This window comes from Oncorhynchus mykiss, chromosome 9 (assembly GCF_057628025.1).
Source record: "Oncorhynchus mykiss isolate SJ-2025 chromosome 9, ASM5762802v1, whole genome shotgun sequence".
Lineage (NCBI taxonomy): Eukaryota > Metazoa > Chordata > Actinopteri > Salmoniformes > Salmonidae > Oncorhynchus > Oncorhynchus mykiss.
Genome location: NC_143030.1, coordinates 60,408,619 through 60,435,874, shown reverse-complemented (window position 1 = coordinate 60,435,874; position 27,256 = coordinate 60,408,619). Strand labels below are relative to the sequence as shown.

General features: G+C 40.1%; 1 protein-coding gene across 1 annotated transcript in view; it reads right to left on the bottom strand.

Annotated features, from left to right (window-relative positions):
* LOC110532408 (beta-catenin-like protein 1) overlaps positions 1–27,256 on the bottom strand; it is a 44,563-nt gene that overhangs the window by 13,125 nt on the left and 4,182 nt on the right. Inside the window, exons 10-13 of the mRNA XM_021616290.3 lie at positions 22,345–22,493; positions 19,810–19,991; positions 1,587–1,684; positions 1,125–1,205 (exon numbers count right to left, since the gene is read on the bottom strand). Of these exons, the coding sequence (XP_021471965.2) occupies positions 1,125–1,205; positions 1,587–1,684; positions 19,810–19,991; positions 22,345–22,493 (510 nt within the window). The remainder of the gene's footprint in view (positions 1–1,124; positions 1,206–1,586; positions 1,685–19,809; positions 19,992–22,344; positions 22,494–27,256) is intronic.

Here is a 27,256-nt window from a genome sequence, read left to right as displayed (position 1 = left end):
AGCGAGGTCCATACAGAATTGGTTTGTCGAGATCAGTGTGGGAGAACTTGACTGGCCTGCACAGAGCCCTGACCTCAACCCCATTGAACACCTTGGGGATGAATTAGAATGCGGACTGCGAGCCAGGCCTAATCAGCCAACATCAGTGCTCGACCTCACTAATGCTCATGGCTGAATGGAAGCAAGTCCCCGCAGAAATGTTCCAATCTCTATTGGAAAGCCTTTCCAGAGGAGTGGAGGCTGTTATAGCAGCAAAGGCAAGACCAACTCCACTCATTGACCAACTCCATTAATGCCAATGATTTTGGAATGAGATGATGTTTGACAAGCAGGTGTCCACATACTTGTAGTCATGTAGCGTACAAGACAACATCCTAGCCAGGACTGAAACAAGATACTCAAAGATACTTCAACCTATAACTAAACATTTGAACAATGAAATAGGGGTATCCATGTGCATCAAGATAGTGAAGACAGAAAATCGGCTCTTTGGTTATTACTTGGTTATACTTGCCCTCAAATGAATGTCAAGCCGTGTCAAGCTGTCCCGCTTTTTTTGCAAAGAATTAATCTCTCATCAGATATGAATCTGAAAGCTATCTTCCCCTTAAAACTCTACTACCTTCTCCTTCCCTCTCTCTCCTGCTGGAGAAGAGACTCCTCATGTCTTATCTCGCTCCTTCCACCTGTCTGAGTGAGCCCAGCCTACAGACTAATCTGGACCTCACACATTCTCTAGGACCACGGGGCATCAAACTGAAACACTGCCTTGTTTAGCTGAGGCTGATCGGATCTTATTGGCAATCTCTGTCCGTAACAATGGAGAGGGATTCTAGCGACAACAAAGAGACATCACCCACTCACACCGCAGCATATTCTGAGTGGGTCCATGCAGTAGGAGGTGGAGAGCTTCTTAATGTAGACAATGACTTAAGGCACTAGATTTGAATCAAGGATTCCAGCCCCTCTCCAAGCTAGCCTCTAGTCCTGAAGTTGTGACAATTACAAGCCTCTCTAAAAGGACTTCTTATCTAGACAGTTGGAGCTGCTCTTGTTTCAGAGATATTGCCAGTCAAGGTTAGAATGCAAGCTGTTGATAGCAGGGGGAGGTGTAGGACTCCTACGTGTTTCTCTCCTTCTATCCTCTTGTCAGCCAACTGAACAGCTTCCAGGTACTTAAAATGCAGCTCCATCAGTCTATCAACCTGTAGGACAGAGGGAGAAGACATCAGACACCAATGCAAGGCGCTATGCATACAAAACCCCATGGAGGGAGAAAATAAGATTCAGACAGCCAGAGGCTAGCATGTAGTATGTCTATAACCATGTGTGTGTGTCTGTAGCACCACTCAAGTAGCAGAGGGACTATTGTCTCTATCACTGGTGGTGATAGAGACAACAGAGGATCAATATTTTAGTTGTTAACAGTGACCAGTCACAGGCTGATCAATACATACTCACACCTGTACAAGGGGATCTCTATCAGGGAAGTGAATATGTAAAACCTAATTTTTCCTGATTTGCTTTTTAAGAAATATTGCTGTGAAAATGATCTGCCAACAGTGGTGGATCAGTGAAGATCTCACCTTCTCACAGTCGTTCTCAGTGAACTTGCTAAGGAGCCTCGTCCTCTGCTGGGCTTTCAGGTTCCGCAGGCAGGAAGATATGATGGAACACACGTGTTCTGCAAAGGGAGGAGAACAATATCAGTGCCACTGAGGCTTCATCAAGGTAGCTCAGCTTCATGGGGGGTTAGAAGTAGCCTCGTGTTACTGAACCCACAGTGATGGGAGCCAATATTATACTGTATGTGAAAATATTATGCATTTTCAGAATTCATAGGAGTAATAGACTATTGTAAAAACGTATATTCCAAGACCAGGTTATCATCTGACAGTGGCAGGAATGGAAAAATATGATTACAACTGATCATTTGCTGGAGAATATTAACAGGGAAAATATTTTAAAAAGTTATGACAAGTAAAAATCTATTTTCATTAAAAGGCTGTAATGCTCCACAACTGTTATTCTTGTCATCTAATTGAATTTCTGGTGGTGATAAAAAAAGCCTTCTGTAGAGGGTGTGTGGTCATTTAATGAGCTTGGGCTCCAAAACATCTGGTTAACAGACAAAATCACTAACAAAAGAGGCAGTTGGTCCTAGAACTACTCTTGTTAACCTAATACAAGCATCACAGAACATTTACTCTACCCCAGAGACACATCCATGTTGTTATAGCTTACACTTGCATCTGACATTTAGGGCTAAATCTGACTAAATAATAAATAAAGAAAATATGGAGTAATAACAGTCACATGTTGGTATTAATTAGAGGTCCATTTTTAAGTTCAACTCATCTTGGAAGTTGCTGAGCAACAAGCAAAAGACTTGATTCTTGATATTAAACCGTGTCTTCAGCATGGTGCTCAATACTGCTCTTCCATGTGCCATTCATTAAACACATTTTGAAGAGAGATAAGTGCCACACAAAGCAAGCTCACACCTCTATTCATTAGTGTTATCATTTACTGTTTGTGTTCATTATGAGAGTTAACTACCATTGTAATGTCACCAAGTGGACTGCCCCTCTACTGTGTGCACATAATGAAAGGAATGCAACTTCCGGGGACACTAATTTGTCAACATAACCCGCGTAGCAATTGTAGTCAGCATCTTGTGGTGTGCTGTGGGAAGTTACTGATCGCTACAGGGCATCCTCCACATACAGAACACGGTTTCCTGAAAATTTGGGGGCGTCTGGCGTTTGTTGCTCAAGATCGATACTGATTAAGACACTTGTCATCTGGTGAGGGTGGAGTTAGACTACCGATGGCATGAGAGGAGCTGCCGTCACCTCTCAAGCTTTAGGAACTCACCTATGCTGACAAGAAAGAAAGTCACAGTGATAAGCCTGTACAATCAGAGGGATTTCTAATTCAGGAAGTACACAAACAGAACAGCAGCATGTTCATCAAACAGCACCACAGAGAAGAATTGCCATCTCAGCTCTTGCTCTCCTGCCCTCCAGAGGACCAGTGTCACATGGGCACAGTGGGGGTGTGGTGGATAAATTAGGACATTATTAGAGACTGAATAAATAGTGTTTCTGCTGAAGGATTGGGACCGCTGCTAAAACTCTCCCTAGGCTGGAGCATGCTGTGGGAGACGAGCTGGACTGGAGAGTGGCAGCTCATCTCTGAGATAGTCTACTACTGTATGTAAGACAGAATCTATGCCCTGAGCTTCACTGTAGGCCAGGCCTGCCCCTCTCTGTTACGAGGGTAAAAGGATAGGGTGTGTGAATGAGTTAGCTCATTAAAGTGCCACCAGACCACGGCACGCTCCAGAGCCCCTCAATGAGAAAAGCCATTAGCAACAGGGTCATGGTTGCAGTGTGACTTTCCACAGCCTGATGATTACATCCCAAGTGTGATAGAAGGCTTCAGCTTCAACACCTTAGTGCAGTAAGCATGGCTCCATTACATGTATGTAAGTAACTCAGTCACAATATTATGAATTGCTGCCTGTAGCAGGTTGTTGGCCTACATACCACATTTAATACCATGTGTGACCTGTTTGGTTTGAAGGGGTGAGGTTGAGACATGTTCCTGTTAAAGTCATTTCTATACCCAAACTTGGTTGGTTCAACATGGTTGGTCCAACTTTGAGGGGTTATGTTTGGCTAAATGTGGTCACAAAGATGATAAAGCTCCAATGTAGTTATTGTAGGAATAGGTGAATGTGCTAAATTAGTGAAATATGGTTGATTAAATGTATCGTCAGTGATTTATCCAATTCTCTCCTTATCACAAATCTATAAAACATAAGGCAGATAAATGCCATTTCAATCAGTGAGTCAAATACAACTCCCTGTGCTCACTAACAAACCATTAGGCAAACAAAATGGCTGTCAGTTCACTTAAATACAGATTCATGTGTTAATGGAATCATGCAACTGGTAAAGAAAACGGCTGACAAGATTGATGGCACCAGCGCGGGAGATGTAAGTAAATTACCCCATTACCCTTGCTTTTACACAACCAACAACAAGCAAACCACCAAGAACAAAGAGCAGCAAAAACAGAATGGTATATCAAATACAGGCACGGTGCATACCAAAGGCACACATAATAATGACAGTTTAACCCCATTCGCTCAATACAGGAAGGCTGCATTGGCCAACTGTTCATTAGATGTGACCTAGAAAAATGATGCAGCTCTATTACCCTTATCAAAGGCATATCACAATAAGATATAGCATAGACTGCAATATTAGTCTTAGGTCTCCCAACTGATAGAGGACCAGCATGGTTGATGCTGCCGGTTTCTCAGAGAGTAGCTCAATGCTGCAGTGTGCTTTTACAAGCTCCAACGGCATCCTCCCCTCCTTGGTGAATGATGGGAGGATATGCATGTTGCACATTGCTGGTAGAACTCATCATGAGCTTAGACAACACATAGGCTATGCCACCACCCTGCTCCCTCTACCACAATCCCTAGTTCCCCCTCTTCCATAAGTCAGCAGCAGCAGAGACTGAGAAAACAATGCTTCCCGTATTACAGCCACTGCAGCACAGAGTGAGGGACAAGTGAAAAACATTCATGAGGAAATAATACCTGTCTCTGGGAGAGCTAGGGTAGCGTCTGTGAACAGTCTCAGTCTAGAGTGGTGATCATATTCATGAGCACTAGAGACTTTCTGTTCCATGTCTAATGGAACCACAACCAGGTGACCCAATTTGACAAAAAAAATGGTCCATGTGTAACCGATGTGAAATGGCTAGCTAGTTAGCAGAGTGCGCACTAATAGCGTTTCAATTGGTGACGTCACTCGCTCTGAGACCTTGAAGTAGTTGTTCCTCTTGCTCTGCAAGGCCCGCCACTTTTGTGGAGCGATGGGTAACGATGCTTCGTGGAAGGCAGTTGTTGATGTGTGCAGAGGGTCCCTGGTTCGAACCCAGGTAGGGGCGAGGAGAGGGAAGGAAGCTATGCTGTTACACATGCTACTACTTACTGTATTATCATCAACATCGGTTGAAAATCTCATCTGCATGAAAACCAGAACAAATACCACACTGAACAAAAATATAAACGCAACATGTAAAGTGTTCGTCCCATGTTTCATGAGCTGAAATAAAAAAATCCCAGAAATGTTCCATACGCACAAAAAGCTTATTTCTCTCAAATTGTGTATACAAATTTGTTTTAGCGTTGTCCCCGTCTAAGAAAACATTTTGGTTGACCGAAAGTCATCTGTTCTTTCGACCAATCGATTACCTTTTTTTTTAAATTACATGTTTTTATGCATGCATAAATTTAAAACTTAACCTGACCAAACCATTCTCCTCCTGCTGGCTTTCGCAGATTCTGCTATTACTCTCCTGAAGTTGCCAGTAATAGGCTACATGAGGAGTCAACAACATTTCTCATATGGAATGCCAATTTATCTTACCATTTCTACTGATCAGCGCGCCAGTTACAGTTTTCATATGCACATTTTCATGAAAGTTTAATTTAATTTATAATAACGTCTTCATATCGCAAACTCATTGTCATGTGGTTCATGAAAATTATATCCAAATCAAAATGATACCAACCTAAAGTTACTTTTATTGCCAACTACGTAAAAACAGCCCACAAAGCCAACAAATAAAAGCATTGCAGCGTATTTCCTATGAATCACATTGCCTACACATGGCCTGTCTGCAACGAACTTGAAACATTGTATCAACTATTAACTTGGGTCAGGCCAGAAGCTAGAGCTACCGAACTTGCAACATTGTATAAAATATTCTAGGCCCTCAGAGTTTCCTGCACCAGTGAGCTCAGGGCAGACACAGCTATAGGCTATTTGCTAAAGGGATACAAAGCAGTGCTTGACTTGGGCAGGAGTTCACCAGAACTGAGTACCTGCACCTCAAATGTTCTACAGCTTGAGCTCCTTGTTCCTCGTGTAGAATATTAGCTCAAAAGTATTGTGGCACTCCTGCACCTAAATATAAACAGTACGAGCCCCCAAATTGAGTACCGGACCCTATTTAAATCCTAGTCGAGCACTGATAAAAAGCCTATTTTATGGTGTTTTCACTGGATCAGAGTATGAAATTTTTCTCTTTCACACTGAGTGATTATCAAAAGGGAGAGAGGTGGAAAGGTGCTTTAAATACATTGAGGAACTATTGTAATTTTCAATGGATGTAAAAAAAAAAAATGTTTAAAAAAAAAACTTACATTTTCTTGATGTTTGAGACGAAGAAAACATTACTTTGAGAAGCTCGACAGGTGGTGGTGCGTTAAGCCAATCAGAAATACTAATCAGAGAACTTCTAGAGCAAGGTTCTGAGCCTGTCTGGCAGGGGTGGTCCTGCAAAGCCACAGCCCCCTGATGGGAGAGCATAATATACAAGGAAATTCTCAAAGCTGCTAATGAGATCCTTGACGACCTTGTACCTAGCCGGTGGGGATTCCGGTGGGGTGCCCCCACCCAGGCAGTGGCAGAGATAGCAACACTAGCTGTAGTAACCCATGGGGGGGGTCACACTCGGACATTCACGGAGGTACAAAATCAAAGGTCTGACTGCATGGCGATGCTTGGGAATACGGTCACTACGGGGGACCATGTTGTAGGTATTTCAGGGGATAGGGGGTATATCTGACCTCCATCAGGTGGTTAATAAAATCTCCCCATTTTTTGCTCAGATTTGCAGGCCTTCTCATACAGCTGCAACTATATACATTCGTAAATCAAGACCTTTCTTGAGTTGGGTTCTGGGATGGTGCAACTGCTGAGAATCTGTGTATATGGTTGTTGTGGGGGAAAGGGGTGGAGTGTGTATCCCACAACTGTTGCGAGGGAGTAAAATATGTTAGGGACAATATAGGATGAATCACAATAATCTTTTGCTAACATAATAATTGCTTGCCATAATGTAATTTTGTTAATGGCAAGAGGTAAAAATCCTTTGCATAAACTGCCTACATTACTACAAATGTGAATAGCTAATTATGGGGGGATAAAAAGATAAACAGGATTAAAAAAGATACATATATACATACATACATACATACAGTGGGGCAAAAAAAGTATTTAGTCAGCCACCAATTGTGCAAGTTCTCCCACTTAAAAAGATGAGAGGCCTGTAATTTTCATCATAGGTAAACTTCAACTATGACAGACAAAATGAGGGGGAAAAAATCCAGAAAATCACATTGTAGGATTTTTTATGAATTTATTTGCAAATGATGGTGGAAAATAAGTATTTGGTCAATAACAAAAGTTTATCTCAATACTTTGTTATATACCCTTTGTTGGCAATGACAGAGGTCAAACGTTTTCTGTAAGTCTTCACAAGGTTTTCACACACTGTTGCTGGTATTTTGGCCCATTCCTCCATGCAGATCTCCTCTAGAGCAGTGATGTTTTGGGGCTGTTCCTGGGCAACATGGACTTTCACCCTCCAAAGACTTTCTATGGGGTTGAGATCTGGAGACTGGCTAGGCCACTCCAGGACCTTGAAATGCTTCTTACGAAGCCACTCCTTCGTTGCCCGGGCGGTGTGTTTGGTATCATTGGCATGCTGAAAGACCCAGCCACGTTTCATCTTCAATGCCCTTGCTGATGGAAGGAGGTTTTCACTCGAAATCTCACGATACATTCATTCTTTCCTTTACACGGATCAGTCGTCCTGATCCCTTTGCAGAAAAACAGCCCCAAAGCATGACGTTTCCACCCCCATGCTTCACAGTAGGTATGGTGTTCTTTGGATGCAACTCAGCATTCTTTGTCCTCCAAACATGACGAGTTGAGTTTTTACCAAAAAGTTCTAGTTTCCTCTGACCATATGATATTCTCCCAATCTTCTTCTGGATCATCCAAATGCTCTCTAGCAAACTTCAGATGGGCCTGGACATGTACTGGCTTAAGCAGGGGGACACGTCTGGCACTGCAGGATTTGAGTCCCTGGTGGCGTAGTGTGTTACTGATGGTAGGCTTTGTTACTTTGGTCCCAGCTCTCTGCAGGTCATTCACTAGGTCCCCCGTGTGGTTCTGGGATTTTTGTTCACCGTTCTTGTGATCATTTTGACCCCACGGGTGAGATCTTGCGTGGAGCCCCAGATCGAGGGAGATTATCAGTGGTCTTGTATGTCTTCCGTTTCCTAATAATTGCTCCCACAGTTGATTTCTTCAAACCAAGCTGCTTACCTATTGCAGATTCAGTCTTCCCAGCCTGGTGCAGGTCTACAATTTTGTTTCTGGTGTCCTTGACAGCTCTTTGGTCTTGGCCATAGTGGAGTTTGGAGTGTGACTGTTTGAGGTTGTGGACAGGTGTCTTTTATACTGATAACAAGTTCAAACAGGTGCCATTAATACAGGTAATGAGGAGGACAGAGGAGCCTCTTAAAGAAGTTGTTACAGGTCTGTGAGAGCCAGAAATCATGCTTGTTTGTAGGTGACCAAATACTTATTTTCCACCATAATTTGCAAATAAATTCATTAAAAATCCTACAATGTGATTTTCTGGATTTTTTTCCCTCATTTTGTCTATCATAGTTGAAGTGTACCTATGATGAAAATTACAGGCCTCTCATCTTTTTAAGTGGGAGAACTTGCACAATTGGTGGCTGACTAAATACTTTTTGCCCCACTGTGTGTGTGTGTGTGTGTATATATATATACAAATATAAATAATACAAATTGAGGTGAGGGCGATGAAAATGCATTTTGCGGTTGATCTGCTTCTGTTCTGTGGGTGGCACTGCTATTTTCGAAGGATGGTTCCCGGTCTTTCCGGGGTGGTCTACCGGGCATTGGGATGACAACCCAACTCGGGATGAGGGGTTTTAGCGGGTGGAATAGTGGGGACCAATTGGAGGTTTACTTAGTAGCAACGTAAATATCAAGGTACAGCTTATCAGGTACAGTAATCATGTTACTTTTTAAATGGTACATCTAAAAACAATATATTATGATTAATAGAATTGAAACTTATGTCTCATTATAGTAATTGGTTAAATAAGTATAGCCAGTTATAATTGTCATGGCTTAGCAGATAATAAGAAAAGAAGATCAGTACTTACCTTTATTTATTTATTTTTTATAGTACTTACCTGGCTAAAAGAGAAGGAATATAATATCAATTGTTTACAGGAAACTCATTCAACAATTTTAGATTCACTTTTGTGGAAAAATTACTGGGGGGGGGGGGGGGGGGGGGGGCAAAGAAATTGAAAAGGGGTGATGATATTAATTAACAGTAATTTTGATCCAAATGTGCAAATTGTCCAAACAGATCAAGGAAAATGGATGATTTGAAATGTTATTGGACCATAAACAGATATGGCTTATTAACCGATACGGTCCAAATAATGATGATCCAAGCTTCTTTGAAAATATATATAAGAATTGATCAACTCTACAAGCAACACTAGATTATTATTATGGTTTGAGATTTTAATACGGTTTTAAATACCTCTATGGACCGTAAAGAAATCAAAATACAAACGATCATCCCCAGACACTTAAGGAAATCATGAATGTCATGGATATATTGGAATTAGTGGATATATGGAGGCTTAAATACCCTGACCTAGTGAGATATACATGGCGGAGGCTTAATCAAGCCAGTAGTCTTGATTACCTTCTTATATCATTATCTCTGGCACCAAAAGTTAAAAAAGTGTTGAAAGGGGACAGAATGCCGTCAGACCATCACATAATTGGAATCTAATATATATACACACACACAATTGGAAATGTAATCAAAGCATACTGGATGATAACTTGTTTTTAACTAGGACAGAAGAATTTATAACTGACTTTTTCTGACATAACATAGGTACAGCAGAACCCTTTATTGTATGGGACACTTAAAATGTGCCTTTAGGGGTCTTGCAATTCAGTACTCATCTATAAAACAAAAGCAACTTAGGGCAAGAGTGTCCATATTAAACAAATTCAATTGAAGGACTAACAGTACAGATAGATAGCAATAAAAACTGTACCATAAAGGCACAGAATAAGTTGGAGGAAAAACAAAAATAAACGGTGGAACTTATCAAGAAAGATCCAGTGTAATATATTATAAAAATAAAGCAAAGTGGATGGAATATGGGGGAAAATGCACCAAATTATTTTTCAATCTTCAACATAGAAATGCTACCAAACATGTATTGAATCTTGTTACAAATTAAGGGAGTCACTCATGATTCACCGAAAGAGGAAGTAAAGTACTTTAAGAATATGTTTTCGTTTCAGTCTCCTCCTTCTCCACTAACCGAAGCTAATTGTATGGATTTTTTTTACTATTAATAATGTAAAATTAGCATCTATACAGAAAGACTAATGTGAAGGGCAAATTACAGAGGAGGAACTTCTTGATGCAATTAAAGCCTTTAAGTCCAAGAAAACTCCAGGGCTGGATGGCATACCCGTGGAAGTATACAACACTTTTTTTTTTTTTTTTTTTAACTCAAGAGGACTATTATTAGCATGTTTTAACCCCTCCTATATAAACGGTAGATTATCGGACACGCAACAAGAAGGTCTGATATCATTATTACTGAAACAGGACCCAAGTGGTATATATAAAGATCCAGGCCTTTTACACTTCAGTTTAGTGATTAGGGCTGACGGTATTTCAGTTTAGTTGGACGGTATGACGGTATTTTTAGTTTTTGAAAAATACAAGTTGTACATTTGCTTTATGAGTAGTGAGTGATCCTGGGGAGGCAAAACATACATTCTGAGTGATTTCAATGAGTATTTTTCCATTCTGATTGTTTTATACTGTTCAATTCAAATTTCAACACTTTAATCATTTCTGCATTTCCTGCACTCAACTGCAGTGGTGGAAAAATAATCCAATTGTCATACTTGAGTAAAAGTAAAGATACCTTAATAACTTGTTAATAGAAAATTACTCAAGTAAACGTGAAAGTCACCCAGTAAAATAGGACTTGAGTAAAAGTCTAAAGGTATTTGGTTTTAAATATACTTAAGTATTAAAAGTATAAATCATTTCAAATTCCTTATATTAAGCAAACCAGATGGCACCATTTTCTTGTTTTTATTTTATTTACAGACAGCCAGGGGCACACTCCAACACTCAGACATAATTTACAAACCAAGCAATTGTTTTTAGTGAGTCCTCCAGATCAGAGGCAGTAGATGACCAGGGATGTTCTCTTAACCACGGCGTGAATAGGACCATTTTCCTGCCCTGCTAAGCATTCGAAATGTAAGTACTTTTAGGTGTCAGGGAAAATGTATGGAATAAAAAGTACAGTATTTTCTTTAGGAAATGTAGTGAAGTACCAAAAAAAAAACAATTAGTACATGAAAGTATTTTTTACTTAAGTACTTTACACCACTGCTCAATTGAGATAATATCCGCACTGCCACGTAGGGCTCCACGATATGGGCAAATAATCTAGGACTTTTTCTTGACCAAATGTTGCAATTGCGATTTGACTCGCAAATCTGAGCAAAACTGTTGAAATCATGGATATATAATGACTATTATATAGTTAGAATATAATAGTGGGCACTTTGAATACAGTGTTGTTTGAGATGACAACAAATTAAAATGCCAGGGAGGAGTTATTGTGACAGGTTAAGAACTAAAGTGTTGGTACGTGTTTCCTAGGGGACCCTATAAGCTTTGGCTATATTGCATGTTGTTTTCTCTTAGCTACTTCATGCAGCAAACATATTCTTCCTTTGCATATTCCTCTTTGATTTAGAAGATTCTGTTGCACAAACAACATGCTGATTTAGGTCTATACCATCACTGGTATTATCAAGCTATATTAGCTAGCTACGTTTGCTCTTACCCAGTACATTTATGTGCTAGCTAGCTATTAGTGGCTAACAATTAGCATCTCACAAGATTTAGGGCAACTTGCTAAGGAAAGACAAACTGTTTGCTGATGTAAGAAGCAGAAACGAAGTGTCATTATAGAACGCTAATGGATTTATATTAAGAAGCAAAGTGAAAATAGCATTGTTGTTATCAACATTGTTGCATGTGCTGCATTGACCATGCAGACCGAACACAAATTACTTGTGATTGAGGAACATCAAATGCGCTCCTTGATGGCTGATGATACCACCATATTTTTAAGAGACAGGAATGAGATTTCCAAAAGCAGTTTCCTGTATTGAAGATCTTTCCTTAGTTTCGGTTTTGAAAATGAATATCAATAAGTCAGTCTTATTTCCACTCAAGGATTGTGTTTTACAGGAAGTATATGGTATCCCAATTAAAGATAAGGTTACTTATCTTGGAATTGTTATATGCAAGGATCAAAAACAAAGGAGTGAATTGAACTTTAACCCCATTATTAAGAAAACAGAAGAAATTGAACCTCTGGTTGATGAGAGATATTTCGTTGTACAGTCGGTTTTATTCTCCAAAGCTGAAGGGTTATCCAGATCGGTTTATGTCTCGTTATCACTTGACGTATCCCCTAAATATGTAAAGAACTTAGATAAGATTCATAATTTTATTTGGAGGAACAAGCCTCACTATCTACGAAAATATATTCTCACTAATACCGAAGAACAAGGAGGTCTTGAGGTTTTATATTTCAATACTCTCAAGTAATACTTATAAAATAAATTGGATTCTGAAGTATGTTAATAACCAGAACATTATTTGCCCTAAGCATTTATTTGACTCTGTTGATGGTTTAGAATTTTTTGCTTCGATGTAATTTTGATGTTGATAAAATCCCAGTAAAGTTGGCAAAATTCCATAAGCAGGCCATTTTAGTTTGGATGTTAGCATATAAACACACATTTTCCCCTCACAGATACATTTTATGGAACAACAAAGATATACGATGTAAAAATAAGACTTTTCTTCATAACTGGTTTGAGAATAAAATTATTTGTTGGTCAGTTACTGAATAAGGATCTACTCTCATATGGGGAATTTCTTTATAAATTTAAAATTCCAATAACCCCGAAAGAATATGCAATTGTTTTTAATGCGATTCCAAGGGGGGTTGTAATCTCTTTTAAATTCCCCTGTGGTTGATGTAAGTAACATAGATTTACATGAAAATATATTTATTGGCAATATTAACATCAAAAGATAAATGTAGTAATAAACAGATTAGGAATATTGTTTAAGATACTACAATTCCCTCAGCAAGATTATTTTGGTCAAATATCTATGGTGATATACAAAATGGGGGAAAGCATGGAAAATTGCTAACAAATATTATATCAGTAACAAAGTAAAGGAAGTTTCATTTAAAATGTTACATAGAATTTATCCTGTGAAACATGTTTTGGAAAGATTCAAGCCGAATATTTACGATACCTGTGATTTATGGGGAATGGAGGAGGAGACAATTTAGCATTTTTTTTTTTGCCTGTATTTATAGTAGAATTTTTGGGATTGACATACAGAATTTTGTTACAAAAAAAATAGGTCCAGTTATACTATAATGGTTTTGATATGTTTTATTTAAATTCTGACATAAAGATGTAGTATATTTAATTCAACTGCTAATAATACTAGGTACATTTCATATTCACAAAAGCAAATGGTCTAATTCACAACCAAACTTTTTTCACTTTATAAATGAGTTTAAACAATGGCACTACTTTACCTAAAATAAAAAACAAAAAAGGCAATTAAAACTTGTATTATTAATTAATATGATTTGTTTAGGATTCCTGGCAATGTAAATAGTTTGTATGCTTGTTTGCATGTGACTATTCCTCTTTTGTTTTATGATATTTGTTAATAAAAAAGAACAATGCGCTACTTGAGTGACAGGGGGTGTGGCTAAATCTGTGTAGAAAGTGGCACGGTGAGAAAGAGCGGAGAGAGATGACTCAAGAAGTGAAGTAAACTATAACAATTGACATTGCACATGGCGTATCACATTTAACAAACCAAACATTCAAATACCGGTATAGAAGGTAAAGTAAAAACCAAACCCGTCCCTGCATCAATACCGGTATATCATAAAATACGGTATACTGCCCAGCCCTAGTTGTGATGCTAAAAAAGGTTTTGTCAGATATTATTCATCCTAATCAGGCAGGCTTTATTTGAAAATGGAAGATACATTGGAGATAATATAAGACAAGTACTGAAAACAATAGAATACTACGACATATCGGGGAAACCAGGCCTGGTTTGTATAGTAACCCTAAGTGTAAAATAGTAAATAATGGCTACATCTTTTGATAAAGTACAACTGGAGTTTATATATAATTGCCTGGAATATTTCAATTTTGGAGAATCTCTTATAAAATGGGTTAAAGTTATGTATAGTAACCCTAGGTGTAAAATAGTAAATAATGGCTATATCTGTGAACGTAAAACAAGGTTGTCCACTATCGGCATATCTATTTATTATTGCCATCGAAATGTTATCTGTTAAAATTAGATCCCCAACAATAATATTAAGGGATTAGAAATCCATGGCTTACAAACAAAGATGTCAGTGTACGCTGATGATTCATGTAAAAAAAAAAAACACAATCAGAATCCCTCCACAGCCTTAGAGGATCTAGACACTTTTTCTAACCTCCCTGGATTAAAAACAAATTTGTGGAGTGATTGAAAAACGAGTTTTAATGTAAACTTCCGACTTCAACTGTATGTATGTATAATTGAAGTCGGAAGTTTACAAACACTTAGGTTGGAGTCATTAAAACAAATTTTCCCACCACTCCACAAACGTCTTGTTAACAAACTATAGTTTTGGCATGTCGGTTAGGACATCTACTTTGTGTGGGACACAAGTCATTCTTCAATCAATTGTTTACAGACAGATTTCACTCATAATTCACTTTATCACAATTCCAGAAGTTTACATACACTAAGTTGACTGTGCCTTTAAAAAGCTTGGAAAATTCCAGAAAATGGTGTCATGGCTTTAGAAGCTTCTGATAGGCTAATTGACATCATTTGTGTCAATTGGAGGTGTACCTGTGGATGTACTTCAAGACCTACCTTCAAAATCAGTGCTTGAAAACATGGGAAAATCAAAAGAAATCAGCCAAGACCCTCAGAAAAAAAATTGTAGACCTCCACAAGTCTGGTTCATCTTTGGGAGCAATTCCCAAACGCCTGAAGATACCACGTTCATCTGTACAAACAGTAGTACGCAAGCATAAACACCATGGGACCACACAGCCGTCATACCGCTGAGGTAGGAGACACGTTCTGTCTCCTAGAGACAAACATACTTTGTTGCGAAAAGTGCAACAGCAGAGGACCTTGTGAAGAGGATCTGCATTCTCTGTGAGAGCTTCCCATGTCTGGAATACATTGCCATCAGACACACATAGCTGCACCACATATCACACTTTCACAAAATGCTTGAAGACATGGCTAAAGGTCAATCAGATTTGTGAACATGGTCCCTAGCTGTGTGTTGCCGCTTTCCATGTTGTCTGTTGTCTGTAGCTTGTGAGGTGTGGAAACAATGCTTTTATGAATTTTGTCTTGCTGCTTTTTGTTTTATGTTGCTCTGTCTGTATGCTACGTCTTGCTTGTCCTATGTTGCTCTGTCTGTATGCTATGTCTTGCTTGTCCTATGTTGCTATGTCTATATTGTAATTGTTTTTAATAACCTGCCCAGGGACTGCGTTTGAAAATTAGCCGGCTGGCTAAAACCGGCACTTTTACTGAAACGTTGATTAATGTGCACTGTCCCTGTAAAAATAAAAAATAAACTCAAACTCAAGATGCTGGAGGAAACAGGTACAAAATCTATATCCACAGTAAAACAAGTCCTATATCGACATAACCTTAAAGGCCGCTCAGCAAGGAAGATGCCACTGCTCCAAAACCGGGTTTGCAACTGCACATGAGGACAAAGATCGTACTTTTTGGAGAAATGTCCTCTGAAACAAAAATAGAACTGTTTGGCCATAATGATCACCGTTATGTTTGGAGGGAAAAAGGGGGAGGCTTACAAGCAGAAGAACACCATCCCAACCGTGAAGCATGGGGGGGCAGCATCATGTTGTGGGGGTGCTTTGCTGCAGGAGGAACTGGTGCACTTCACTAAATAGATGGCATTATGACGGGGGGGGGGATTATGAGGATATATTGAAGCAACATCTCAAGACATCAGTCAGGAAGTTAAAGCTTGGTCACAAATGGGTCTTCCAAATGGACAATGACCCCAAGCATACTTCCAAAGTTGTGGCAAAATGGCTTAAGGACAACAAAGTCAAGGTATTGGAGTGACCATCACAAATCCCTGACCTCAATCCTATAGAAAATGTGTGGGCAGAACTGAAAAAGCGTGTGCGAGGAAAGAGGCCTACAAACCTGACTCAGTTACACCAGCACTGTCAGGAGGAATGGGCCAAAATTCACCCAACTTATTGTGGGAAGCTTGTGGAAGGCTACCCAAAACATTTGACCCCAAGTTAAACAAATTAAAGGTAATGCTTCCAAATACTAATTGAGTGCATGTAAACTTCTGACTCACTGGGAATGTGATGAAAGAAATAAAAGCTGAAATAAATAATTCTCTCAACTTTTATTCTTACATTTCACATTCTTAAAATAAAGTGGTGATACTAACTGAACTAAGACAGGGGATTTTTACTAGGATTAAATGTCAGGAATTCTGAAAAACTGAGTTTTATTGTATTTTCTAAGGTGTATGTAAACTTCCGACTTCAACTGTATATACGCATGCACGCACACACACACAGATAAATATACATACATACCTATAAATTATATGGATTTATTACTGTTCGACTAAAACAATCTCGGTTGACAAACAGCCTAACAACCAAACAATTGACCAGTTGACTAATTAGGGTCAGCCCTAAATTTTTTACACCCCTATTTCGCTTTTGCCAAGATAATCCATCCACCCGACAGGTGTGGCATATCATTAAACTGATTAAACAGTATGCTCACTACACAGGTGCACCTTGTGCTGGAGACAATAAAAAGGCCACAAATAATGTGCAGTTTTGTTACACACAGATGTCTCAAGTTGAGGGAGCATGCAATTGACATGCTGACTGCAGGAATGTCCACCAAAGCTGTTGACAGATAATTGAATGTTCATTTCTCTACCATAAACGGCCTCCGCCATTTTAGAGAATTTACCAGTACATCCAAATGTCTTCACAACTGCAGACCATTTATAACCACGCCAACCCAGAAACTCCACATCCGGCTTCTTCATCTGCGGGATCATATGAGGGGGTGCTGAGGAGTATTTCTGTTTGTAATAACCTGGAGCAGCCATCAGGTTAACATGCAAAGAGGGCCACGAGGCAGGCAATTGAGCTTGGAGGAGGAGGAGCAGTAGAGGAGGTTGACAGTGGCAGGTCCTGACAGTTCTCTGCTGGGGACAGATTGAACCTGAACCAGCCGTGTCCTGAGGAAAGCAATCAACCGAGCCCGGCCAGACCAAAGGCACCCCTGCAGGGTACGAGTTCTCGTCTACACTGTCTGAGGCAAACTTCCACCATACCTGACTAGAATAGTCCAGGGGAAGAAATCACTGACAAGGCTGGGCTGCGTTTCATAAGCTATTTTGATGGTTGACAATCATGTGATGGCTTCATTATGGCTCCTGTCATTGATGGGTATCAGCAACATCAAAATGGACTGACCAAGTTTCAAACCAATTCAAAGATATGTATGCAGGTATGGATGAGTTCCCATTATCAAATTCCCTCATTGACAACACCGGAGACTATGAACAGTTTGAGTTAAAAGGAAAGAGACTACTGGTAGATTGGCCAGCAGCTGGCTTGCCTCTGAAGCTAAACAGGGTTGGTCCTGGTCTGTCCCTAGATGTGAGACCAGATACTGCTGGAAGTGGTGTTGGAGGGACAGTAGGAGGAACTCTCTCCTCTGGTCAAAAAAAATATCCCAGGGCAGTGATTGACACTGCCCAGCGTAAGGTGCCTTCTTTCGGATGGGACATTAAACAGGTGTCCTGACTCTCTGTGGGCACTAAAGACCACAAGGCACTTATTGTAAGAGTAGAGGTGTTTACCCCAGTGTCCTTGCTAAATTACCAATCTGGCCACCTAATCATCCCCAGCTTCCAATTGGCTCATTCATCTCCCTTGCAACTATTCCTCAGGTCATTGCTGTAAATGAGAATGTGTTCTCAGTCAACTTTCCTGGTAAAAAAAGACTCAAATTAGTGCAGTATTTTGCACTGATCACAATATCTGTTAATTAGGCATATTATCTGAAACAAAGTTATAAAAATCTAATTCCATTACAGCTCCTATTCTTCTAATGTAGTTGTAGTGTAATGTGAAAACAAGAAGATAGAGATTTTAAAGCACTCAGCAGCGTTAGATCGACATCCAAGGAAAACAAAACAAACTACAAAGGGATTCAGTGCAGTCAGAACTAATGTAAATGGGGTGTTTACTTCTGTTCCACCACACTGTGTGTGCATCATTAGCCTGCTAAATATAGTCTGCCAGAATCTCATTCTATCTATGCAAAACATTAGGACATGGAAATGAATACAGACCTTAAAAAGGTACGCTATTGTGAGTCATCACATTCTGCAAAGATCCTCTGCAATATTTTTTCTCAAAACCACTGTATGCAAATGTGGTCCGACAATTCACAGCCACTGGGCCTCAGTATAATTTTCAGAGGCGATTTAATGGAGATCAATCTCTTTATGATGGAGAGGGGTTTGGAGTGCTTTACCTATTAATTACTTAAACTCTCATTTGTGTAGCCCCTGATAGATTAATTAATTATGACTGCATTGTGTTATTTTTGAGAACCACTTTCTTCTGTTTAAAAAAAAAATCACTACAGCAGAGGAGACACTAATCACTGTCAAAAACTATGACAAATCAATCATGCATCCTCAAAACAATATCAAATGAATTGTAAAACATTGCTGCTATGAAAAAAGCTGTGACTTTCAAAAAGTTGAAAAAGTGGCAAATAAAGCTAACACTAAATAATTGGTCATCACTCACAATAATAAATAAAATACAAACGATGTAAGGACAAACATAACTAATGCTTAGTATCATCGCCATTTAGTAAATAGGCCTATCTCAGTCAAGAAATTATGCAATGCATTAGGGACATCTCTAGGAATATTATGGTCCAAAGGTATGTTACGAGCTGTAGTCCACTGCTCTATAGCCTAGATGCCCTCCGGCCTCAGCCCACAATTATAGTGAGCATTCAAAGCTGCACACAGCACAGCAGCGTAACCACACTTCATGGCAGTTTGGCTTGGCTGTGACTAGTAGGAGGTCTATCAGTGGGAGCACCAGGGGGATAAGCTTTAGCGGGCCCTGTTATGTCTGGCCCCTACTTGGAGGTTCAGGCAGGTCTCAGGTTAATTCATTCTGTCCCCCAGATGAAGGAGACAGACAAAGGAAGCCAATTTGTTCACCAAGGGTGGGCCGTACGGACGTATGAGATATAATTAAAAGACAGAGAAGGCAGTGTTTCCCCTATATTCATTTAGCAGTGGCGCCGCTGCTAAATCGAGGCAGCCACTGCAAAAACCAAAAGGGGGGAAGGGAGGGGTGGCTGATAAGCGCTGATGCTTTCATTATCTTATTTCACAACTCAAGAGTGGATTCTGAGAGGAACAGGAGAAAAATCAATCAAGGTTAGATTGATAACTTAAATCGACAGACGAAAAAGCCATTAGACAAACCTGATTAGATCTCCTGCCTTGTTAAATTGTGTTTTGGGTACAGACATTGGACAACTGTAAGCAATTGCCCTAAACTCAGACAAGCAAAAATATTTAATTGTTTATAAAAGGACATTTGGAGAGTATAAACATTTGCAAACCTTCATGTTCTTTGTCTGCGGCCCCAGCTTTCCTCATCTTCTTGGGGGTCTTCATGAACAGGGGGAAAATGGTCCTCAAGCCCAGGATGTCCACAAACTTGTGGCAGTTATCAGAACCCTCTGGGCCAATCATGCCATGGTCTAAGACCCTCAGAGCGCTGGTCCGAGACATTTTCTTTTCCCTGGGAAGAGGCATCGCAAAAATAATAAAAAATTATAATAACTATAAGGGCTCAATTATCTCAGGCACAACAGCAGCAAGGTCATGATTGTCTTTTGCCAGGCACACAGACTCCACTATATATACAAAAGTATATGGACACCCCTTCAAATTAGTGAATTTGGCTATTTTTTTTAATTTGTCATTTTATTTCACCTTTATTTAACCAGGTAAGCTAGTTGAGAACAACTTCTCATTTGCAACTGCGACCTGGCCAAGATAAAGCATAGCAGTGTGAACAGACAACACAGAGTTACACATGGAGTAAACAATTAACAAGTCAATAACACAGTAGAAAAAAAGGAGAGTCTATATACATTGTGTGCAAAAGGCATGAGGAGGTAGGCGAATAATTACAATTTTGCAGATTAACACTGGAGTGATAAATGATCAGATGGTCATGTACAGGTAGAGAGATATTGGTGTGCAAAAGAGCAGAAAAGTAAATAAATAAAAACAGTACGGGGATGAGGTAGGTAAAAATGGGTGGGCTATTTACCGATAGACTACTTCAGCCACATCCGTTGCTGGCAAGTGTAGAAAATCAAGCACACTGCCATGCAATCTCCATAGACAAACATTGGTTGTAGAATGGACTTACTGAAGAGCTCAGTGACTTTCAACGTGGTTCTGTCATAGGATGCCACCTTTCCAACAAGTCAGTACGTCAAACTTCTGCCCTGCTAGAGCTGCCCCGGTCAAGTGTAAGTACTGTTATTGTGAAGTAGACAAGTTGAGGAGCAACATCGGCTCAGCCGCGAAGTGGTAGGTCACACAAGCTCACAAAATGGGACCACCGAGTGCTGAAACGCGTACTACCGAGTTCCAAACTGCTTCTGGAAGTAACGCCAGCACAAGATCTGTTCATCAGGGGCTTCATGAAATGGATTTCCATGGCGGAGCAGGCACACACAAGCCTAAGATCGCATGAGCAATGCCAAGTGTCGGCTGGAGTGTGTAAAGCTCGCCGCCATTGGACTCAGGAGCAGAAGAAACGCATTCTCTGGAGTGATGAATCACACTTCACCATCTGGCAGTCAGACAGACTAATCTGGGTTTGGTGGATGCAAGGAGAAAGCTAACTGTCTTAACGCATAGAGCAAACTGTAAAGTTTGGTGGAGGAGGAATAATGATCTAGGGCTGTTTTTCATGTTTGCACAGAGCCCTGACCTCAACCACATTGAACACCTTTGGGATGAATTGGCATGCCGATTGTGAGCCAGGCCTAATCGCCCAACCTCAGAAATACTCATTGCTGAATGGAAGCAGGTCCCCGCAACAATGTTCAAACATCTAGTGGAAAGCCTTCCCAGAAGAATGGAGGCTGTTATAGCAGCAATGGGGGGAACCAACTCCATATTAATTCCCATGATTTTGGAATGAGTTGTTTGACAAGCAGGTGTCCACATACAGTACACTACATTACCAAAGGTATGTAACCTAGCTACAAGGAGTCCCTTGCAACTTGCAGTCCTTTAAGAAGCTTATGAGGAAGTAATTTTTTAGACAAAGTTAAACAGTTTTAAGAATTCAGATAGAGGCAATTATAAAGATGCCTTCAACCGTGTTCCTAAGCTCATATTGCAAACCCCTTGATAAATCCTAACCTCTACAAAAATAGAGAAAACTATTGAAGCAGAGGTGCAGAACTTATGATTCTGTGAATCTCAAGAGAAGTAAAAAGAGAGAGTTACGTGTTGCTTGCTAGATAACCTATTCTGAGAGCCTTCTGTGGATGATTTAAAAGCGGGTTTTGCATCGCTAGAATTAGATATCGATTTGGGTTTTAAATCGGTCTGCCTGCCAGGCGTCGTCGTGATGATTAGAGCTTGGGCATGGAGGGTTTCATAAATACATGTAATGTCTCTTTATTGCTCTTTAAGGTCCCGTCGTAGTGCTGCAGCGCTCTGTCGGCTGATTGATTGGACTGGCAGCTGAGCAGAGCCAGAGACATGCTGTGCGAAAACAAAGACATCACTCAACCCTGCCACTCACTAGGGTTCATGGTGCGCCCTCTGACAGCCTTAACAGCAAACAAAAGTTGAGTTCAAAGAAATCAATTGACATATATCCCTACTGCGTAATGATATCAGATCACCAGTGACCCGTGTGAATTGAAAGGAGGGTTGAAATTAGAAAAGGACTACAGCCAAGCCGGGGAACTGTCCATCTCTACATTAGGCCTCCATTGAGGTACTTGGATGAAGATTTGTTTTAGCTGAAAAGCTTAGGATATTAAATTATTGAAACATTCAAACTCAGCTGTGTGTGGAGACTCATTTCTTCAGGAGGTGTTAAACATCTGGGTCTTTACCTAAGCATGAGGTTCATGAGCTGCAGACCCTCTCCCCTGAGGAAGCGATCCCGGTTGGAAGCCAGCATCAGACAGGAGCACATGGCATCAAACAGGTTCTCCATCATCTCCTGCTCCTCCGCTGTGGCTGGGTTGTGGCGTTTGAACACCTGAAGGAGAATGACACAAACACTTCTACAGTCTATCAACTGTGATGCTGGTAAATTCAGTTTAAATGATGAGAGTTTCAACAGTGTAACTGGAAATCATTTTGGGGTGTGTATGAATCACCTCACATAGATAGACCAGTATTCAACCAAATGCATTTTAGGTGCAATGCTGTGTAGTGCCCTGAGAACTAAGGACACACTAAAAGCTTGCAACCAGCATCGCCAACAGAGTAAGAGACTTACAAAGCACAGCAGAAAATCTGTCTAAACATCAAGTTACACTTCTAAGTCTTATTCATTTGCGTCAGACATCATTATTACTACAGGCCTTGAATATATCAAATAGTATAATAATTAGCCAAAAGGCTAATTGGCCGACGTCTTTTCAATTACATTTAGTTGGGGTTTTTGTGAGCCCAACATAATTTCTCTCTAGAGACACGGTAAGTCAAGAACTGTGGGATGCTGGGCTGAAGGGAGTTGTGTTTTCATCAAGCAAATATTCCTAGAAGTTCAGGGCATAAATGTTGCAATTAACCACAATGACCAAAATCCATTGCACTTGTTCTTTCCGGCTAGGACAGAGATGGATATACTTTTACACCTGCTACGTTAGGTTAGATAAACACAGACTGCATAAGAGAGGAATGTACACAACGAAAGAGACTGATAGAGACTGTTCATGAAAGTATGTACTTTGATGAACTAGTCAAATGATTTTACCAGACAGCTCTGCAGAATACTTAAGCGGTCAGCATGCTTTAAACCGCTTTAGTTCGGCTGGCGCCTTGCCGAGTTGCGAACAGAACGAGTGTGCTCGCATCGTCCCTTTACAATCCTCTTCCCTTGAAGATTTTGAAATGGAAAAAAAAGCGGCAAGTGCTGTTTGTCCATTTTGAGTCGCCGTAGCCAGTATACACATCCTCAAAATAGTCAGAATTCATCTCAAATAACGCAAGAAAAATGTTAACGTGGTTTGCTGAGGAAATCTTAGTTGCGCAATTTTACATCTAACAAAGACTTTAGTGCAGTATTTCTCAATGGAAAAAATGTGCATGAAAACAAGTCATCTCTCGTTGAATGACAACAAAGACAATTTTTTATTTATTTTATTTCACCAGGTAGGCAAGTTGAGAACAAGTTCTCATTTACAATTGCGATCTGGCCAAGATAAAGCAAAGCAGTTAGATAATAATTATAATATAATTAAGAATCCGTACTGACCAATCACCGACAAAAGGGGCGTAGACTTCGGCAACCGACTTCAGCTTGCCTCAAGGGGGGAAAAAATGTGTCCCCGAACAGCCAAAAACGCCCTTACCGAAGTCCAAAACGTCACAAAATAGTCATAATATGTGCACAAACGGACACCTCTAGACTGGCTAGTTTAGCTAGATAGGATGACTAAAGACAGTACAGTATGGGGAGCACAGAGATAACGTTGTCTGGCTGGCTGCTACTGCCTGAGTAGAGATGAGATGACGCCTTTAAAACCAGTTGCATCTCTAGGGGCGCTATTTCATTTTTGGATAAAAAACGTTCCCGTTTTAAGCGCGATATTTTGTCACGTAAAGATGCTCGACTATGCATATTCTTTCATATTCATATACCGTTTTGGAAAGAAAACACTCTGAAGTTTCAGAATCTGCAAAGATTTTGTCTGTAAGTGCCCCAGAACTCATTCTACAGGCGAAACCAAGATGAAACGTCAAACAGGAAATTAGCAGAATTTCTGAAGCTCTGTTTTCTAATGTCTCCTTATATGGCTGTGAATGCGACAGGAATAAGCTTAGACCTTCTGCCGTTTCCCCAAGATGTCGGCAGCATTGTGACGTATTTGTAGGCATGTCATTGGAAGATTGACCATAAGAGACTACATTTTCCAAGTGTCCGCCTGGTGTCCTGCGTCGAAACTGGTGCGCAAAGCCAGGTGCAAGTATTTTTCCATTTGATTGGGAGGAGAAACCATGCTTCCACGAACGATATATCATCGAAGAGATATGTGAAAAACACCTTGAGGATTGATTCTAAACAACGTTTGCCATGTTTTCAGTCGATATTATGGAGTTAATTTGGAAAAAAGTTTGCGTTTTGAGGACTGAATTTTCGTTTTTTTTTGGTAGCCAAATGTGATGTACAAAACGGAGCTATTTCTAATACACAAATAATCTTTTTGGAAAAACTGAGCATTTGCTATCTAACTGAGAGTCTCCTCATTGAAAACATCCAAAGTTCTTCAAAGGTAAATTATTTTATTTGAAGGCTTTTATGTTTTTGTTGAAATGTTGCGTGCTGGATGCTAACGCTAAATGCTACGCTAGCTAGCTACTTTTACACAAATGATTGTTTTCCTATGGTTGAGAAGCATATTTTGAAAATCTGAGATGACAGTGTTGTTTACAAAAGGCTAAGCTTGAGAGATGGCATATTTATTTCATTTCATTTGCGATTTTCATGAATAGTTAACGTTGCGTTATGGTAATGAGCTTGAGTCTGTATTCACGATCCCGGATCCGGGATGGGGAGATCAGAAAGGTTAAGGAATGAAAAATAAAAACTCATCAATTAAAAATTAAGTAATATACACAACTGAAATAGTGCATTATTTCATAAGGATTTCCTGTATTTCTATTGATGTCCTCTCAATGTGGATTTTTTCCCCCAATGTTTTGGCAATTGGACGTTCATTATTTTTCCATTAAAAAGCTCTAAAATATATATTTTTATGTCATTATTTCATAATACATTGACTGCAAATATATTTTAAATAATCAAACCAATCTAGAAGCGACCTCAAAAAGCACTAATCGCTCAGCACGATGTGAAGAAGGAGGACATACAGTCGTGGCCAAAAGTTGAGAATGACACAAATATTAATTTTTAACGTCTGCTGCCTCAGTTTGTATGATGGCAATTTGCATATACTCCAGAATGTTATGAAGAGTGATCAGATGAATTGCAATTAATTGCAAAGTCCCTCTTTGCCATGCAAATGAACTGAATCCCCCCCCAAAAAATTCCACTGCATGTCAGTGACTCTCTCTTTAACACAGGTGTGAGTGTTGACGAGGACAAGGCTGGAGATCACTCTGTCATGCTGATTGAGTTCGAATAACAGACTGGAAGCTTCAAAAGGAGGGTGGTGCTTGGAATCATTGATTTTCCTCTGTCAACTATGGTTACCTGCAAGGTTACCTACATGCCGTCATCATTGCTTTGTATAAAAAGGGATTCACAGGCAAGGATATTGTTGCCAGTAAGATTTCACCTAAATCAACCATTTATCAGATCATCAAGAACTTCAAGGAGAGTGGTTTAATTGTAGTGAAGAAGGCTTCAGGGCACCCAAGAAAGTCCAGCAAGCGCCAGGACCGTCTCCTAAAGTTGATTCAGCTGCGGGATCGGAGCAGCACCAGTACAGAGCTTGCTCAGGAATGTCAGCAAGCAGGTGTGAGTGCATCTGCACACACAGTGAGGCAAAGACTTTGAGGATGGCCTGGTATCAAGAAGGGCAGCAAAGACGCCACTTCTCTCCAGGAAAAACATCAGGGACAGACTGATATTCTGCAAAGGGTACAGGGACTGGACTGCTGAGGACTGGGGTAAAGTCATTTTCTCTGACGAATCCCCTTTCCGATTGTTTGGGGCATCCAGAAAAAAGCTTGTCCGGAGAAGACAAGGTGAGCGCTACCATCAGTCCTGTGTCATGCTAACAGTAAAGCATCCTGAGACCATTAATGTGTGGGGTTGCTGCTCAGCCAAGGGATTTTTTGCCTAAGAACACAGCCATGAATAAAGAACGGCACCAACAAATCCTCTGAGAGCAACTTCTCCCAACCATCCAGGAACAGTTTGGTGATGAACGATGCCTTTTCCAGCATGATGGCGCACCTTGCCATAAGTCAAAAGTGATAACTAAGTGGCTCGGAGAACAAAACATCGATATTTTGGGTCCATGGCCAGGAAACTCCCCAGACCTTAATCCCATTGAGAACTTGTGGTCAATCCTCAAGAGGCGGGTGGACAAACAGAAACCCACAAATTCTGACAAACTCCAAGCATTGATTCTGCAAGAATGGGCTGCCATCAGTCAGGATGTGTCCCAGAAGTTATTTAATAGCATGCCAGGGCAGACTGCAGAGGTCTTGAAAAAGAAGGGTCAACACTGCAAATATTGACTCTTTGCATCAACTTCATGTAATTGTTATTAAAAGCCTTTGACACTTATGAAATGCTTGTAATTATACTTCATCATTCCATAGTAACATCTGACAAAAATATCTAAAAAGACATTGAAGCAGCAAACTTTGTGGAAATTAATATTTGTGTCATTCTCAAAACTTTTGGCCACGACTGTACAGTTCTTATGATCTGCTGAAACTTCAACAGTGTGAGGTGAGTTTGAGACATGGCTGAATCAGAGAGAGAGAGAGAGGAGGAGCTAGGGTTGGGCGGTATCAAGTTTTCCATACCGTTCCTGTACCATACCGGGGAATATGGTATTACCGGCACAATTTCTACCAAACATTTTTTTTGTATGTTGGAAGATATTGCGGATGCTAGCTAAATACTAACAAGCGAACATAAACTAAATGCAAAGTCAGACAACACAGCTCATGAAATTATACAACTAGCTATCTCAAAAGGCTACTCACACTTAATCCAGGAGGAGTTTGATTGTCTCTGCTGTAACCAAGAAGCTTAATCTTGCAAGCTAGCCACCTATAGCTAGCACTATTGGTTAGAGCCTGTAAGTAAGCATT